Source organism: Pezoporus flaviventris, unplaced genomic scaffold (assembly GCF_033815535.1).
Source record: "Pezoporus flaviventris isolate CSIRO_AGI_PZ_B2104156 unplaced genomic scaffold, CSIRO_AGI_Pfla_v1 ptg000138l, whole genome shotgun sequence".
Lineage (NCBI taxonomy): Eukaryota > Metazoa > Chordata > Aves > Psittaciformes > Psittacidae > Pezoporus > Pezoporus flaviventris.
The window spans coordinates 159,059-176,600 of NW_026892686.1; the positions used below are offsets into that span (position 1 = coordinate 159,059).

The window sequence follows — 17,542 nt, forward strand, 5'->3', positions numbered from 1 at the left end:
GTGTGCAGGTGACTGGCACACAGTGATGGCTCCAGCCCCCTGCTACAGGCAGCTCTGGAATCTGCTAAAGTGTTCCAAGGAAAACCTGTTTCACAACCCTCTGTTTAGAGGGACCACGAGAGACAAATCAGTTGTTCAAAGTGTAACTATGCCACTTCATTTGAACAGCAAAGTCATCAAGAGCTGGCAACTCCGGTGTAAGAAAGCCCCTTGCAGTGCCTTTGGAAAAGGAATGAGGAGGGAACATTGAGTTGGACGAAGTGTGGATTCATCCACCCCACATTTAACCAGGATAAACCCTTGAAAATTAGATTCTTTATTTCCATTTTCCAAGTTGCAGTTCGAATATCAGCTTCAAAAAGAAATGGATGAAGTAAGGTCAAATTAACTCGTGGCGTAAGTGAAGAGCAGCCCTAGTCCACTACAGCTCCACAGGTGAAGCTCCAGGAAACATCTTTACTCGAGTTAAATATTGCACCCCTTCTCTAAGCCAAGGAGTAAAATACTTCACCTTCAGACAGCATCTAAGAGGTTACTGCAAGTACAGGCATACACTAGAAAAAAACACAGCATTTCCTATTTCCAATGAGAGCAGTAGAGGAAAAGAGGAAGGTAAAAAGTATTTACAAAGGTATCTACACAACAGGCCTAACAGTGCTTGTACGACGCTCCAATGCACTGGAACTGCTACCACCACCACTTCCTTCTCCAGGCTGTCCCCTCACCCTTCAGTCCTGCTCCAGTTAAGAACCTTCTTGTTGGTCTTCGATCTTTGGAGCCAGGTAGTATTTTAAGTGTCCCATATCGGCAATCTTGTACTCCACAACTGGGAAAGAAGAAGAAAAAACAGCGTCTTCCTCACAAAAGCCATTGTCAGTAGTTCTTAAAGCTCTTCTGGTGACAGCATTCTACAGTGCCCAAGCAGAGCTGCTTCTACTTACCAAGAGGAACATCTGCAGACATGCTGAGTGTGACTGTAGGGGACAAGGGGGTGGCTTTGGTGAAGAAGTTCAGGTACCTCAGCGCAAAGGTCAGCTGCACTGGCTCATTCATCTCTATGGTCACCTAGAAAAGCAGGTCAGGCTCCAGCTACTGCTGCCAGGACCATGTTCCCTCAAGCCTCTCAACTCAGGCATCTTGAGGTGGTCAGTGCTATCCCCACCCTGCTGAGCCCTGCTTGAGTATCCCAGCAGCCAGGACCTCAAGTTGGCATCAGTCTGTGGGCTCTAATCCATAAACTAGAGAAATAACCATGTGATTCCCCCCAGCTTTAGCCCCAGAGGGATGAGGGAACCAGTTGTATTAGCAGAAACCTCAACACTGAGGAACTGTGAGCACCAAACTTACAGCCTCTTCCTCTTTATCCACATTGCTGGTCTGGGACAGTTTGATGTTCCCATTGCCCAGCTCCCCGTTAGCTGAGAACTTCACCCCATCTTTGGCACAGGAGATGACAACGGCATCACCGATGTGGCTGAGGTCCCTACAGATGCGGGCGAACTCAGCAGAAGGCATTTTCACTACACAGCTGTATTCCTGTTCCTGCAAAGGAGGAGTCACAGTTAAACTGCTACCAAGGAGCCTGGTGTTGTCCCTAGCCTTGGGTTTGGTCCTCCCAAAGCTCAAGTGCTGGCATGAACATGGGAAAACACCCATGTCTAAGACACAGAATCAGTCATTAGAGCTGCTACTCACTGGAATTCCAAGCTGCTCCACATCAAGGTCCATCAGCTTCATCTCATAATCAGAAACCTTCTCCTGATCTAAAAAGATAAAGCATATTTTGACCAAGTGTATCTGAGCAGTTATCACCCTGAGCGTGTTGCCCCTTCACCTCCCTCCCCTGGCAGATAAAACCAGACCAACTATAACCGTAAGATCTACCTTGCTTCATTAGCTAAAAATCAGAAAGTGACCAAACAGCCTTTTGTAAGGGGACAGGAACCCACCAAAGGCATCTGCATGTGACCTAAAGAAGTCTTTCTCTTTTAAAGAAAGTACTGGTCACAGGAGGCTTCCAGTGTCTGAAGGGTACTACAAGGATGCTGGGAAGGGGCTCTTCATCAGGGACTGTAGGGATAGGACAAGGGGTGATGGGTTCAAACTGAAACAGGGGGAGTTCAGGTTGGAGATAAGGCAGAAGCTCTTCCCTGTGAGGGTGCTGAGGCACTGGCACAGGGTGCCCAGAGAAGCTGTGGCTGCCCCATCCCTGGCAGTGTTCAAGGCCAGGTTGGACACAGGGGCTTGGAGCAAGCTGCTCTAGTGGAAGGGGTCCCTGCCCGTGGCAGGGGGCTGAAACTGGATGAGCTTTAAGCTCCTTCCCAACCCAAGCCAGTCTGGGATAAGAAGCCTTCAATAATGAGAGGATAAATTGAAGAAGGAGCTCTGGGCTTGCCTATGATGCTGGACAGGCGAATTTGCCCAAGAAAGCCTTTCAATTTAATAACTCCACATTGGTAACAAAAGCCAGTAAAAGCTACCGCATCTGATTGTGTTCAAATGGACTTAAAGCTTCCCCTGTAAAAGAAATGAAAAATAAAGGCAGATTCCAAGGTAACTGGAGGGATAGATTGATTCGCTCTTACTAAGGGGTGACCCCTCCCACTCCTTAAGTCTTCCTTGTCATCCCCCCATCCCCCCCCCCCACTTCAACCTGCGTGCTTTATTAAGACTACCTAAAGACACCACGGCAGCAGGCGAACTCTCAAACCTAACACTCACTGGGTGCTTCAAACACCAGTGCCAACGTATCCGCATTGTCTTCTGCTCGCAGAGTGATGATGTCTTCATTCCCAGCACATTTCAGTATCTTGGACATGCTGTAGGGGCAGGGAAGGGAGGTTACTCCGGGACTGCACGCAGGAACACCCCATCACAGCACAGGGACAACGCTGGGGGGGGCTACAGAGGGTCATGGCGCCGTATCGGCAGCGCTCAGCTTTTCCCGCCACAGCCTCGGCGCGGCAAAGTGACGTCAGCGCCGCCAACAAGGCCCGCGCGCGCCCCGTGAAAAAAGGCGCGAGATCCGTGAGGAGACCGGGGGATGGGGGGGGGGGAAGACGCGAAAGCCCCCGAATGGGCTCGGAACAGCCCCGGAACGGCCCCAACCCTGGGTCCAGCGAGGGCTAAAGCGGCCTCGCCTCACACCTCCACCCCGCGGCCCCCGCTCCGCTCCGCGCTCAGGTGCGGGCCCGCCCCGTCGCGGCCTGCCCGCCGCCCGCCGCACCTGGACAGGTTGACTCCCATGGCGATGTTGCGGTCGCAGCGGTAGGTGTCGAAGCCCTCGGAGCGCAGCGTGAGCTGCACCAGGGAGACGTGCGAGGAGTCCATGCTCTGCAGGCTGATGCCGCCCGAGCCCAGGTCCCAGCAAGCCTCGGTGATGAGGTCCTTGAGGGCCTCCAGCACCCGCTTGAGCACCGAGCCCTGCACCAGCCGCGCCTCGAACATCTTCCCCTAGCAGCACCGGCACCAAACCGCCGCGGCCGCCAACCGGCCCCCCTTTTATACCTTCCGCCCCGCCCACCACCACAGCAACCAACCGCCAGTGGCCTTTCATTCCCCATCCGCGCTCACATAACAGGTCCCCTCACTCTTCACCCAATCCCAGAGCCGCTCCTTTCCTTAATCCCGCCTTTCTTCCGGCAGGAACCAATCACCACGCGGGTTACACACACCACACCTCTCTCTACGGGGCGAGCCCGCGTCCGCCTCGCCGTGCGGCGATATGGCTGTCGGGGCCTAGCGCGGTGTAACGGCTCCGGTAGGCCGCCTTCGCCCTTCGCACCGGATCCCTGTGGCCCACCCCGGCCTGTACCGGTACCGATATCGGTACCACAAGCGGGGCCCAGCGCATTTCCCGCTCCCCCTGCTCTTCCCGCCCAGCGACGCACCCGCAGCACCCATCATGGCGCCGCGGATGCACATCCGGGTACAACTGGGCGGGGTTAAGGTGAGCCTTAACCCCGCCCCCGGGGCTATTTAGAGCCGCTGATTGGTCGGCGCCGGCAACAGCTCCGCCGCTTCTCCAGCCCCCTTGGTAGTTGCGAGGGACGCACCGGAGCGGAGCGGGGCCAGGCTGGGCTGGGCCGGGCCGGGCCGGGCCGGGCCGAGCCGAGGATGAGCGGGGACGGGATGAGCGACCTGCGGCAGCGGCACGGCCGGGAGCCCGGAGCGGCGCGGGACAGTGAGGACAAGGTGGGCTACGGGCACCGGCGGGGAGGCCTGCGGCGGGCGAGCGGGCTGTGAGGCCTGCGGAGTGTGAGGGGACCCGTCGCTTACTGCGCTTACCGGACCCTGAACCGCGATAGCCGCACAGCCGACCTCCGGAGAGCCTGAGAGGGGTGTCTGTCCGCGGCTGGGCACCCGGCCCTGCATCCCGCCTTTGGGAGCGTGGGGTCTGGGTGTAAACTGCGCTTCATGAGTACAGGGAAGGGTACCAGAGCTCGTGCAGGGCCTGGAGCACGAGGGTGATGGAGAATGGCTGAGGGACCTGGGGGATTCAGTGTGGAGAAGAGAAGGCTCAGGGGGGACCTGATTGCTCCCTACAACTGCCTGACAGGAGGATGGAGCCAGGAGGGGCTGGGCTCTGCTCCCCAGGAGCAAGGGATGGGATAAGAGGAAACGGCCTCAAGCTGCCCCAGGGCAGATTTAGATGGAGCTGAGGAACAATTCCTTGCCCAGAGGGTGCTCAGGCATTGGAACAGGCTGCCCAGGGCAGGGCTGGAGTCATCGTCCCTGCAAGTGTGCACACACCGTGGAGACAAGGCCTCAGTGCCATGGGTTAGTGGTGGCCTTGGCAGTGCTAGGAAGCGATTGGACTGGATGAACTTAAAGCTCTTTTCCAGCCTGGTTGATTCTATGACTTTTTTCTGAGTGGGGGTCACTAAACCCCTTAAGAGAGGCTTTGAGATTGCCCAGCCACCCCCCCGTGGGTGCCCTTCCCTACACAGGGATGCACAGGCTCCATCTGGACCTTCATGAGGTTCTTGGTTGCATTTCTCCAAAGAAGAGCTGTGAAAATGAAAACCTGCCTTTGTTGTCCTATAACATCCCCTCCATTCCAAACCCCAGCCCAGCTGGATGCTCTGAGCATGGCAGTCCCTATGTGAGCAGTGTTGTCACCCTTACCATCTTCATTGCCACACCTCACTGACCAGGAGAGGACCCTGAGGAATTAACCAGCAAGCAGAACTCTTTTAACTGGTACTGGCAGAGTCACAGAGAGCCAAAACTGGTGGGAAAAGTAGTTCTTAGCTGCATTGATGCTTAAGGCATGCACCTGGGGAGCAACGCCTTTAGTCGCATTATATGGATATCTCCTCTGTTAATGTGGGAAGGACGCAGTTCAGAGAAGCATGAAATCCCTAGGCAGAGCTGTCTTTTGCAATGTTATTTCATGTTTAATGGAGCTTTGAATGCCAGGTTAATACCAGCTTGGAGCTGTACACTCAGAAGTGGGGAAGCTTTATGGTTGTCATGTGATTAGAGAGGGAGCTGGGACAGAAAGTGATGACACTGTTGAGAATGGGTCACTTTGGTGTTGATCGGAAGGTTCTGCCTTTTGCCTACCTTATCTGAAGCTGCACAGCACCCAGATTTACCATGAAGAGAGCCCTAAGATGGCTCCTGTTTTGTTGTTGTGGCAGGACCTCATAGCAGCCTTCCAGTATCTGAAGGGTGCCTGTAGGGATGCTGGGGAGGGACTCTTCATTAGGGACTGTAGTGACAGGACAAGGGGTGATGGTTTAAAACTTAAACAGGGGAAGTTTAGATTGGATCTAAGGAGGAAATTCTTTCCTGTTAGGGTGGTGAGGCACTGGAATGGGTTGCCCAGAGAGGTTGTGAATGCGCCATCCCTGGCAGTGCTCAAGGCCAGGTTGGACGAAGCCTTGGGTGAGATGGTTTAGTGTGAGGTGTCCCTGCCATGGCAGGGGGCTTGGAACTGGATGATGTTAAGGTCCTTTCCAACCCTGACTATTCCATGATTCTATGACAAAGCTGTTCTCCTCTAGATAAGAACGTTTGTCTCAGTTGGAGTTCACTTCGCTGCAGAAAACCTTCAGGGACTTCAATATTCCAGAACTTTTGTGGGAGTTGGAAGAGGTCCCTCAGTAGCTTGGGAGGACCGAGGCTGCTGAGCAGGGATGCACATTCCCTTGGCCAAGCTTCCATCTCCCTTCAGCTACTTGGGATGCTCCTGAAGGAGGTCAGAGGGCTGCTATTTTGAGTGCAATCCTGTTACTTCCAGGCAAATGGGCTTTTTGTAGAGCCTTCTGAAGAGCTCCTCTCACAGTACCTTATTAATGACTTCGAAGTGTCTTTACTATAGAGAGGGAATATGAATTCCATCCTGCTCATCCTAAAGCAGCTCAAGTGAATTGCAAGGGAAAGAGACAAAGACGTTTCCAAGCACTGAAGAACACCTCTTCAGGTGCTGAACGTGACAGCTGTTAGCAATAGAAGGCAGTTATGGGAGGCAGAGAATTCCCTCAAACTCTTCCATTCGAGCCTGGTGAGAGCTTACCTGGTAACAGTGATCTTCAGTAGGAAAACCCTGCAGCGTTGTGCTTGCAGCTCTCAGCAGCAGCAGGTCACTCTTTATTCCCCCGAGATAATGCTCTTGTGTGTTTAGTGCTTGGGAAGTGCCTGGCAGAGCTTGGGAGTAACATCAGTATAAAGCCAGCGCAGCAGAATTCCCTGTGCACGTTGCATTGCTCTGTGGTCTTTGCTTGCCCAGCGTGTTGCTTGCAGGTGCTGCTGTCCAGAGGGGGGATTCCTGTTTCTGCTTGGTCATGCAGTTACCCTTGCCAAGGAAAATAGTTGAGCAAAGCATATTGTGGCCTGCAGAAACCCTGGTGGCTGTAGAACAGAGCTCTGGGTACAATGAAGGAGTTAAAATGAGCTGTAACCATCAAGGCTGGCTTTAAGATGAGGCCCGGAAAGCTGTGTTTTGTTCTTGTTCCCCGTGCTGGTGTGATAATGGCAAGAGAGAAGCTGGTTTCGCTTTCTGCTCCTCTAACCCTTGCACGAGGCTGCAGCTTTGTTTAGCTTATAACTAAAACTGCTGCTTCAGTCGAGACGCTTGTGCCAGAGCACTTTAAAATCGATTTCTGGTCAAACTGTTGTGCAACCCAGTCTTGGTCTCAAAGGAAACGAGGCAACATCTGTTTACTCTGAGCAGTGAACTCCCTCTGATTTCCCCCCCTGCAGAAAACCAGGCAGACTTGCCCTGATATGTGCTTGGTACCCGTTTCCTCAGCCCAGAGGACTTAGATGCTGTTAACTGGCTGCTTGTCTACGTATATCTGAGATTAGGTGGTCAAAACGAGCTCTAGTTTCTTGTTACCTTCTCCCTTGGTCTTTGTGTCACAGAATCATCAGAGACTGGTTTGGATTGGAAGGGACCTTAAAGCTCACCCAGTGCCAACCTCCTGCCACGAGCAGGGACGCCTTCCACTAGACCTCCTTCCTTTGCTTTGTAGGCTCACTCTCTAAAAGCAGAGGTCAGTGTGTGGTGTGCATCCCATTAAGTCGTATTTTCTCTTCCAATTTCCAAAGAGAACAGGAAAAGGGCAGAAGAAAATTGCTTCCTGGTGCATGCAGAGCTCCTGAACGCTTCTGCTGGTTTAATGGGATTTCAGTATCATTTCTCAGTAGTGGTTTGTACTCTGTGTGGCTTGGCAGTGAGGACAGAGGGGTTTTTCCTTCTCCATCCTTCTTTTGCCAGAAGGTTGCCCTAGTAGTTGTCTGGCTCTCAGACAGGAGTGAAGTGTGTAAGGGTGAAATGCTTCCAAGGTTAATAGTTAATCCTTCACTTCCAAAGGATGAGAACCCTTGGTCTTTCCAGCCTGGTTTTGCAGTGGATTGAGGATGTGACTTTTTATCTGGCTTCATTAGCATTGTGTGGTACAAAACAGTGAAAGACTCTGAACTACCAAGCCTCCTGATTCCTTATGCCTCCAGGCATTTTGCAAGACTTCCTCAGTGATCTGAAGTGCTTTAAAGATGCTGAGCTGAGTAAATGCTGGATGTCTGAAAGCTGGTGCTGACAGCTGTCCCTCAGGCCTGCTTTGGAGGCTGAAGGGAGATGCGAACAGTTGCCAGGTGGATGCAGCAGCTCTGATGTTGTTCAGGATGTAGAGAAATACCAGTGCAGATGCTCTGAAGGTTTAGGCAATTGCAAGTCCTGTTACTGCCCAGGTCACAGGAGAGCTCCAAGTAGTTGGGAGTTTGTGATAACAAGGTGAGGACCAAACCCAATTAAACCACTGCAGTGATGCCTCTCTCCATCTTCATCCGCAGTAAGAGAGGCAGAAGTCCAAGACCTTTTCCAGACCCACCCCAAAGGCTTATTTCTTTTTAATAGGCCTTAATGTTATTTTAGGCTTGATACCAAGCATCGCTTGGCCTTTATTCTGGATAGATGCTAGCAACTTCAGCTCTGATGAGAGAATGCATTTTGGCCTCCCTTGCTGTTTGATGCTCAGCTTTAGAGTGCCTGCCAACAGGAGTGTGTTGTTATCCCTTACTGTTGATTGTGCTAATGAGGAACGGGGCTGATTGCCTTTCTAATGGAGCTCATTACAACCAGCTTGCAAATGCAGTACCTGCAGCAGCTTTTGGCCTGCCATGGAGCTGGTGGAAGAGCTGCAGGCTGCTCGCTATTCCCTGTGGATGGTGTCTGATTTGACCGCTCTCCAGGGGGTTGGAAGTGGATGAGCTTTAAGGTCCCTTCCCAAACCACTGTAGGATTCTAGGATAGAGACAGGGACTCTGGATGCTCAGGTTAAACCCCTCAGGCACACATTGCTTTCCCATTACTCAGGTCTTTGAATAGTTCAAAGCTAGCTTTTGTTTCCTATCCTTATTAATGACCAGATGATTTATTTCTGTCTGGTCAGGAGGGCTACACAAGACAAGTGTCTCTTGACAGTATGTGGAAGTTGCTGTTACCTCCAGCATGTGGCTGACCTGTTTTCTGTAGTGTTCCTGCTGGGTCTTAGTGGATGTGGGAGCTTCTTCCTAAGGTCCCTATTGCTGCAGTGGCATGTCCTTGCTCCTGACCATGTCTTGTTACTGTACATGGTAAGGTCAGTGTAGCGCAGGGTGGTGGAGGGAGATGTGGCACATCCACAGCTCCTGATGGATGCTGGTGCTGCCTTTCCCCCCCCCCCCCCCATGTTGGAGGCTGAGGTCAGTGTCAGTGCTCAGACAAGCTGCTTTGTATGTGAATGGTGTCTCTGCTTGTGCTCCTGAAGCCCTCTGCTTGCCATGATGTGTGGGTAGTGGTGATTCCTGGGAAGGCAGGGATGTTTGGTGCTGGGAAGAGGGAAGCTGTGATGTTTGCACTTTTCTTCCCAGCAGGGAGGAAGCTGAGGACTGATTTCACTGCCTGTCAAGCACATACCACACATTAGGTGGTAAGAAAACTGATTTATCCTCCTGCCTGCTTTTAATAAGCAGTGATTGGCACCAGGGGTAGACCCGCCTTGGAAATACCTTCCTTAGGAAGGGTTTTTACATGAAGATACAGTTTTTCCAAGCAAATCACTCTTTCCTTTCTGAAAGAAAAAGCATATTGCCACTTTGTATCTGCCAGGACACCAATATTCTTTGTATTGGCAGAAAATTATTACTGTGCCTGTCAATAGCTCTCTTGTTTTCCCCTACATGTGGTCTGTGTTAGCATGTGCCCCTTCTGGTGGTCTGCTTCACTTGACTTTTCCCTGATTTATGTTTGCCAGGGTTTTAAAGGGCATGAAGAGTCATAGATTTCTCTTTAGAACAAGCCTGGAGGTTTATGATGGTAGCTGTGACTTCAGGAAACTATTGATTTGGGTTCCTCAGGGTTACAGCTAATACTGGTCCAAGTCCCACATGGCTCCTTTCCTTGCGATGTTCCAGTGTGAATCATGCGCCTGCTGCCGCAGAGCTGTTTGTTCTCCCTCTTCTTCCTCACAGCAGATCACAATGTCTGTGCAGAGCCACAGCTTTGGGGCAGCCTCTCCCAGACACCAGTTCCAAGAGGTACTTCAGAGCTTTACTTCCTTGTTTCTGTATGTGTTTTCTCTGTCTATGCAGGGACAACAAAGTCTACCAGTGGGTAAATGCCACGTAGCAGAGGGATGCCAGTTAGACACAGGAGAACCCAGCACTGAAGCCTATCTCCATCATGTGCTCCAGAGGGGGAGGCAGGTTCCTTTCTTTGCAGTAGGAAATGCTGGGGGAATGCCAGAACCAGCAACCTATTGTACACAAAAGAGACCAAAAATAGCTTCTTGAAAGGACTTGGAGCCTGATGCATTTACCTTCTTGATTCCCTGGAATGAATGGATGCCAGAGTGGGTGCTGTGCTGAGGGTTAACTTGTGCTGAGTGAGTCAGGGATATAGGACTTCACATGACTCATTCTTGCTGACACTGAGATCAGGCTCTTTTATCAGGCTGTTGTGCTCCATGCAACCCCTGCATTCCTCCCATCACATCCTGCTGGTGAGCTGAGCTTGGTTGCGATCAGAACAAAGCAGGTGGCTTTGGGAGTATGGGATGGGGATGGGAGTTTTCTGTCTTTCACCCTTTGGAGCTTCTGAACCTAAAGAGAATATCTTATAGTTAGGATATATCTTATAACAGGATGAGTTTTTGCCTTGGTGGCTCTGTCTGTGGTGGGTTTACCTGTGGCATGGATCTGTTGGAGATAGGAAGGTGCCAGTGTCAGTAAAGCACTAAAGAAGGGGAGATGGGAATGGGGCAGACAGTTTTCCCAGCTGTAGGAATTAAAACCACTTCTGCAAAACATGGAGATCTTCATAAGTGAGACCGCTGGGTTTGTATCCATTAGACTAATTATACTGGCCTTGATCCTGCAAATGTGCTCAGGGGTGAGAATAGCAGAGGCTTTAGTGCAAATGGTGCCTGTTGTTCTAGCTGTCAGGTTTATTGCCCGAAGAAAACAACTCTTTCTCTCTTGAGCAGTGTAATTAGCATCTTCCATCACAGCTTTTGGTTCAAGTCTGGCAGGAAGTCTAAATAAAACAGCAGCCTGCTTCAAGAAAGGTGCACAAATACAGGGTTTTCTTGAATGAATTTCATGTGCCAGCATCGAATAGTTCACTGTATCTCTGTATTGGGCTGAACATTTTTGGCAGGGAGATTACTGCCTTGTTTCTATGGCAACTGAGATCATGTCATGGATACTTGGACATAAAACCCCATGTGCTCACAGCTTCGGCTCTGAGAGTGCCAGTTAAGCTGTGAGCACAGATTTCTTCCTGCATGCTTGCAGGAGTTCAGTTTCAAGCAAGCCAAGACAACTCCTTTCTCTGTGCATCTTTCTTTAGGGTGATTAAATACTTGTTTGCAAATGTTACTTGGATCTACTGGTTTCACAAATACAACAAGCTAGTGGGTATCTGGCTTTTTTCCTCTGTTCTGGTTCAGGGGAGAAAGAGCCCTCACAGACATCAGTGGGTTTTACTGTTTCTTCTCATCATGACTTGTGTAAAAAAAAAATGAGTTGTGATAAATGGACATTGCTGCTTTGGTTTTATCCCTCTGCTATCTGATTCTTTAGGTTGGGTATAAGGCCGAAGCTCTTCCCTGTGAGGGTGCTGAGGCGCTGGCACAGGGTGCCCAGAGAAGCTGTGGCTGCCCCATCCCTGGCAGTGTTCAAGGCCAGGTTGGACACAGGGGCTTGGAGCAAGCTGCTCTAGTGGAAGGGGTCCCTGCCCATGGCAGGGGGCTGGGACTGGATGAGCTTTAAGCTCCTTCCCAGCCCAAGCCAGTCTGGGATAAGAAGCCTTCAATAACAAGATGATAAATTGAAGAAGGAGCTCTGGGCTTGCCTATGGTGCTGGACAGGCGAATTTGCCCAAGAAAGCCCTTCAATTTAATAACTCCACATTGGTAACAAAAGCCAGTAAAAGCTACTGCATCTGATTGTGTTCAAATGGACTTAAAGCTTCCCCTGTAAAAGAAATGGAAAAATAAAGGCAGATTCCAAGGTAACTGGAGGGATAGATTGATTCACTCTTACTAAGGGGTTTTAATTGTTTCCTAGCTCTGCATCATGCACATAGATTTCTAACATCCACATTTGCAGTGAGTGCTCTGCCCTGCTTCTGCCTGGGAGGAGAGAGGCAGAGGGAATAGCAATGACTGTACTAACAGGAAAAAATTGGTGTGGGAGAGGTGTAGTAAGAGAACATGCACAGAAGCAGCATCAGAAAACTGGTGTTTGTTAGGGGAGGAGCAGAACTGGTGATAGACCCCCATCTCTTAGCCCCGGCTTCTCTGAAATGCTGCTTGTGCTGGCACTGTGAAACGTTCTGTTTGCAGTCTATGGTTTAACAGAGCTCAGACCTGCTCTTTGCAGAAGCACTGATTCTGGAATGAGCTTATATACTCACCAGTGATAGCCCTTGGCAAGCATCACTCGCTGTGCCTGCTTGCTCCTGCAAGCTGCTTTGCACAAAGCATGGCTCTGATGATTATCCTTTGGGATGGGGATCTGTCTGGCTTGGTTGCAGGACTAGTGAGGCAGCAGTGGAAACATGCAGTGCAGAAGGTGTTATCAAGGCAATGCCACAGCTGGATTAAGTAGCCTAAACCAGGGCACCTCACACTGAGGCTTAAACAAGTTATTTAGCATGCTGCTCAGCTGCTTCAATTGGTGATTTGTAGGCTGCTGGTTGCAATCTGCATAAAAGGTATAAAAATAGTGTTGATTACTGAGTCCTTTCCATAGCCTATATCTGGCATAATGTCCTATATAATCTTAACACTCCATTTCAGACAGAGAGCTAAGCAGGGAGAAGAGCTGAACCCTGACACAGCTTGGTTGTTTTCAGAGTGAAGGTGTTCAAACACACGTTAGCCCTCACTTGGGTGAGTTCTTCCAGCAGGGCAAATGTTTTCTTCCACCTCCCATCAGGCTTAAATTAAGCAAGAGATGGAGGAATGAGTCCTACACTCAATATTGACCCCTAACAGCATCCCTTTATCTTGACACATCTCTTGATCTTCGTCTTTGTACTCTGAAATAAGTGGTGTTGTTTGGAGCTGTGAGGATTGAGTGTTGCATGACACCACTGAGGAGAAAGTGGGATGAGGGGAGCAGTGGGATGCGTGTGCTGTTGGACCCATCCAGTGAGGCTTTGCTCCTGCTCTTGGAGACCAAAACCCTTCAGTGTCTCACTGAAATCAGGCAGTTGATGATGTGATTTACAGCCATTCCACTGCAACATCGGTGCCTTGCAATGAGTGGAAGAAACCATCAGCTGGGCTGTGGCAACTGTTAGATTAGCTTGGTTGCAACATCAAATTCCTCTGCCTCTTGAGCTATGTGGTTGCTTTCATCCTTCATGCTCTTGGCCAAGAAGGCATCAGTGCTCTTTCCCCTTCTTTTAGCCTCTGAGTGCTTTGTGAAACTTCTGATCCTCTGGGCTATAGGCAAGGAATGATTTGCACTTTGCCTTGCAATGTCAGTGCTCTGGGGAATAAAATGCAGGGATGCTGCCTTGGATCTGCTTCCTTGTTTCAGTGCTTAGGCCTTTTATCCAGGGAATAAAGGTCCTTTTAAGGCTGGGAATTGTGCATGAAATAATGGATACTCGGACTGCATTAGAGACCTGCTTGAGGTCTGGGGTTTTAGCCTATACAGGTAATGATGTCTGCCCGAAGTACCCAGCCGCTTCCTTGTCCATTTGATTTGGAGCAGTCACATAAAGTTTTCTTCTTCAGACATCTGCAACAAGAGAAGAAAAGCCCCATTTCTTAAGCAGAATCTAGAAGACCAGAGGAGAAACTGAGTTTGGGCAGGCTGGAGCTGAAGCTTTTGCTCTTACTTGGGTTGCCCACAGGGGAATTCTGCAGAGAATCCTTTTGGAGAAAGTGTTGCAATGAGAAGCTAATACAGTGCTCTGATTTCCTCAAACCTGCTAGAGAGCAGGGCCCCTGTGCTGTGCTATAGGATGCCAAACTCATGATCTTCAGGGAGTCCCTGGCAGTGCTCAAGGCCAGGTTGGACACGGGCTTGGAGCAAGCTGCTCTTGTGGAAGATTGCCCTGGCTGTGGCAGAGGTTGGAACTGGATAAGCTTTAAGGACCTTTTCAACACAAATCATTCCATTATTTCCAGTCTTTTTGCTTGCTGCCATATGGATTTGATCTTCATGCTCCCAGCTACATGGCACTAAATCTCTCTGAGGTCTGAAGGTCCTCCAGGTCAGTTAAAACCCAACTAAAGCAAAGCCAAGCTGCACTGCTTTGCCAGCTCTCCAAACCCACATAGGGGCTGGCAGAGCTCTTTAGTTTTGCTTTCCTCTTCCCTTCCCAGCAATGGGAATGGAAATGATGAGTGCAGGGCAAGGTGGGAAGAGGTAGCACAGGATGTCACTGGTGCAGTGGCCACTGCTTCACCCATCCCCACAAGTCATTTCTGACATGACCATTGTATTTTTAGCTGCCCCCACCTGATGGTGTCTGACTGGTCTGTTTTAAGAACCTGGCCTGCAGCCATTGGTGTGTTACAGATGGGGAAATAATTCTCTTTCCCTGCCTTAAATAAGGGAGCTACTCAACTCTTACTGCTCTAGTGAGCTGCAACGTGGTCACACCAAACCAGTCCCAGTGGCTGCTTGGTTTGGTCCCTATTTCCAAGCACAGAGCAGTGCTGCCTGGGAGCCCAAAGGGATGAAGTCTCTGTGCAGAGCTCCCAGCTTGGCTCCCTCCTTGTTTTTCCTGCTAGCATGCTCTCCTTTCCGGGAGTTCTAAAATAGCCCATGGGCCGAGGCCAGCTCCTGATGCACAAGCGCTTCCCTTGGGAGCAGCGTTTTCCTTCCTTGCTGTAAGCTCTGCCAGTGAAATGAGGGGGAAATGGGGAAGTTTGGGTTCATCCTCTATTTAGGAGCTGAACCGGGTGAAGAATCGCCACTGGAGAGGAGGCATGGGGCTGCCTGGGAGCCAGGAGGTCGCTTGTAATCCTTTCTCTACCACTGGCCTTCTGTAACCTGCTGCCTTGCCTGTATTTATTTACCTCCTAACTACAGGCCTCTGCTCTGAGCTCAGTGCTGGAGCAGTACAGGGGGTGCGGAAGGCACGGGTGTTTCTTTCCAACACATCAGGCCCCTTCTGTGGCCAGAGGGGATGGTTGGGTGCGGGTGATAAGCCATGCTCTTCCTCTTCAGCTATTTGAGGATGGGCTTGGTGGTATTTTTAGTGTCTGCCTGTGAAGTCAGCCTTGAGCCTGTCTGCTTGGAGGCCTTCCTTTCTAATTTGGGCAGGGTTGCATACTTGGAGATCTGCCTGGGGACTGGGGACCTTGTAAGAATTCCTGCTAACAAGCCTATGTCTCCCAGGCACTTGGAGATGCTTATTCATCAGCTGTGAGGGATCTGTACCTGTTCAGAGGAACAGATCCTTTTCTCTGGTTGCTCCTGAGACTGATGGAGAGTGAAATCCCATTGTGTCTGTCACCTAAACCACTTGATGTTGTTTCTCATGGGTATAACCCTGTGTAATACCTGCAATATTTGCTTTCCTCATTCGTGCAGAAACAGAGTGGTGGTGTTGCATCCAATGGGCTGGTCTGAGTTCCTTCAGAGTGTACCTACTAAGGCTCTTTGTCTCTCTTTAACTTGCAGGAGTCCGAGTCTGAGAACAAGCTGGATGGAGAGACAGCATCAGACAGTGAAAGCAAATCTGAGTTTGGAGGATCCCCCCCGGTGCCAACATCAGATGACACTCCAGAGGTCCTCAACAGAGCCCTCTCCAACCTGTCCTCAAGGTACCACTCACTGAGCATCATCTCCCTCTGCTGCCAGGGTCCCTGCATGGTCACTGGGGCTGTCCTAGCCCCAGCAGCATGGTGGTGGCTGCTGGAGGCTGAAGAAGCTGCTCTCAGAAGCGCTGTGTTTCCCTCCCTGGTATGCAGGAAGGTGCCCCTGAGCCACAGGAAGCAGAAGATGACGGTGACAGTGCTTGGGAGAGCAGAGCTCTCAGGGGTGCTGTGGTGGGAGAGGTCCCAAGAAGAAACTAGGAGTATTCTTTACAGGCTGCTTTGGGGAGGAAAACATCTTATTTCTGTCATGGGAGAAAGTGTCTCTGCTGGGTGTGCTGTGGGGATGGTAGAGGCTTGAGGCAGGGTGGTGGGACCAGGTTGCCCAGAGAAGCTGTGGCTGCCCCATCCCTGGCAGTGTTCAAGGCCAGGTTGGACCTAGCTTGGAGCAAGCTGCTCTAGTGGAAGGTGTCCCCGCTCATGGCAGCGGTTGGAACTGGATGAGCTTTAAGGTCCCTTCAACCCAAACCATTCCATGATTCTGTGATTTCATGGTCTCCTGGACAGTAGTGAGGGTGCAACACACCAGAGCACATGTCTGCTCTTGAAAAAGGGTGTAGAGATGGGTAATGGTCCCCATTTTATTTGAACTTATCATGCAGCTTGTCCAAGGTGTGTGAAACCTGTAGCTGAGCAGGAACAGACACTCTCCCATCCCATTTCAGTGCCCTGGGAGATGCTCTGCCCCTGCATGTAGTGAGGGGGAGACTGAATTGTACTGCAGCCTCGCAGCTGCTGCAAGCAGGCCTTCAGTGGGTCGAGGCCTCTGCAGCACTGAAAGGAAACCTGGGGTTCCTAGGGCTTGTTTCCTTCCTGTGATATGCAGAGAGCAGCAGTGCTCTCCTGCTTCCTTGCTTTGGTTTGACTTTCTCTAATGTCTTCCCTTCTCTGTGGCTTAGATGGAAGAACTGGTGGGTAAGAGGCATCCTCACGCTGGCAATGATCACCTTCTTCTTCATCATCATCTACTTGGGACCCATGGTCTTAATGACAATAGTAAGTGCTTCAGAGAGATCCTGGCACTCACAGTGGTCGGGGCAAGGTTGCTGGGGTGGGCAGCTCAGAGCTGAATATTGTAGAGGTCCTTTGTCCACTTGCTGGATTTCCTCTGTGGAGGAAACCTGGAAGGAATCAGTGACTGCCTGCCCTGATGGGCAGCATATGGTTGCAACTGAAGCTAACACCAGGAATTGTTAGGAACCTCCTGCAGAGGAAAGGGGAGGGAAAAGCAATATGGGCAGCTTCCCATGTTGGATTAGGAGACTCTGCCAGACTGGTAGCAACTGCTAAAGTACCTTTTGCTGTACACATACATGGCTTTTTATCTCCCTGAGGAAAGAGGTGTTTAACCAACATGTGTGAGATCTTCTGCATGTCTTTTGTGCAGGTGATGTGCGTCCAGATCAAATGTTTCCATGAGATTATCACTATTGGCTATAATGTGTACCACTCATACGACCTGCCCTGGTTCAGGACGCTCAGCTGGTGAGTAAGGGGGCTTCTGTGCCACAGTAATGCTTCATCTCCTCACAGATCTTCTGGCTGCCTCCAAACCGGAGACCCTGGGATTGCTCTGTGCTGACCAGGGTCATCTGGTAGCAGGTCTTGTCAAAGAAAAGCCCCCGTAAGTCTTGATAGATCAATATCTTGAAAGAGCCTGTCTGGATAAAGGTTGTCCAGAGATTTTTGTCCCATGATCTGTGCAAGGA

At 50.6% G+C, this 17,542-nt stretch overlaps 2 protein-coding genes across 2 annotated transcripts in view; one reads left to right on the forward strand and one right to left on the reverse strand.

The window, feature by feature from the left end:
- The window catches only part of CDS2 (CDP-diacylglycerol synthase 2), a 165,507-nt gene that overhangs the window by 142,194 nt on the left and 5,771 nt on the right, over positions 1 to 17,542 (forward strand). Inside the window, exons 2-5 of the mRNA XM_061478999.1 lie at positions 4,122 to 4,194; positions 15,640 to 15,782; positions 16,733 to 16,829; positions 17,221 to 17,318. Of these exons, the coding sequence (XP_061334983.1) occupies positions 4,132 to 4,194; positions 15,640 to 15,782; positions 16,733 to 16,829; positions 17,221 to 17,318 (401 nt within the window). The 5' untranslated portion in view covers positions 4,122 to 4,131. The remainder of the gene's footprint in view (positions 1 to 4,121; positions 4,195 to 15,639; positions 15,783 to 16,732; positions 16,830 to 17,220; positions 17,319 to 17,542) is intronic.
- On the reverse strand, positions 301 to 3,448 carry PCNA (proliferating cell nuclear antigen). The gene is made up of 6 exons (XM_061478936.1): positions 3,227 to 3,448; positions 2,722 to 2,819; positions 1,696 to 1,763; positions 1,348 to 1,542; positions 942 to 1,065; positions 301 to 826 (listed from the first exon to the last, which is right to left on the reverse strand). Exons 1-6 carry the CDS (start codon positions 3,445 to 3,447, stop codon positions 744 to 746), a joined length of 789 nt encoding a protein of 262 aa, XP_061334920.1. The 5' UTR covers position 3,448; the 3' UTR covers positions 301 to 743.

Bases quoted from the DNA above. Each gene is read 5' to 3' on its own strand.
- PCNA (XM_061478936.1), bottom strand. From the start codon at position 3,447: ATGTTCGAGGCGCGGCTGGTGCAGGGCTCGGTGCTCAAGCGGGTGCTG. The intron at 2,820-3,226 runs GTGCGGCGGGCG...CTGCCCCTACAG, and splicing joins ATGGGAGTCAACCTGTCCAG to CATGTCCAAGATACTGAAAT. The intron at 1,066-1,347 runs GTAAGTTTGGTG...CTGCTTTTCTAG, and splicing joins TGGATAAAGAGGAAGAGGCT to GTGACCATAGAGATGAATGA.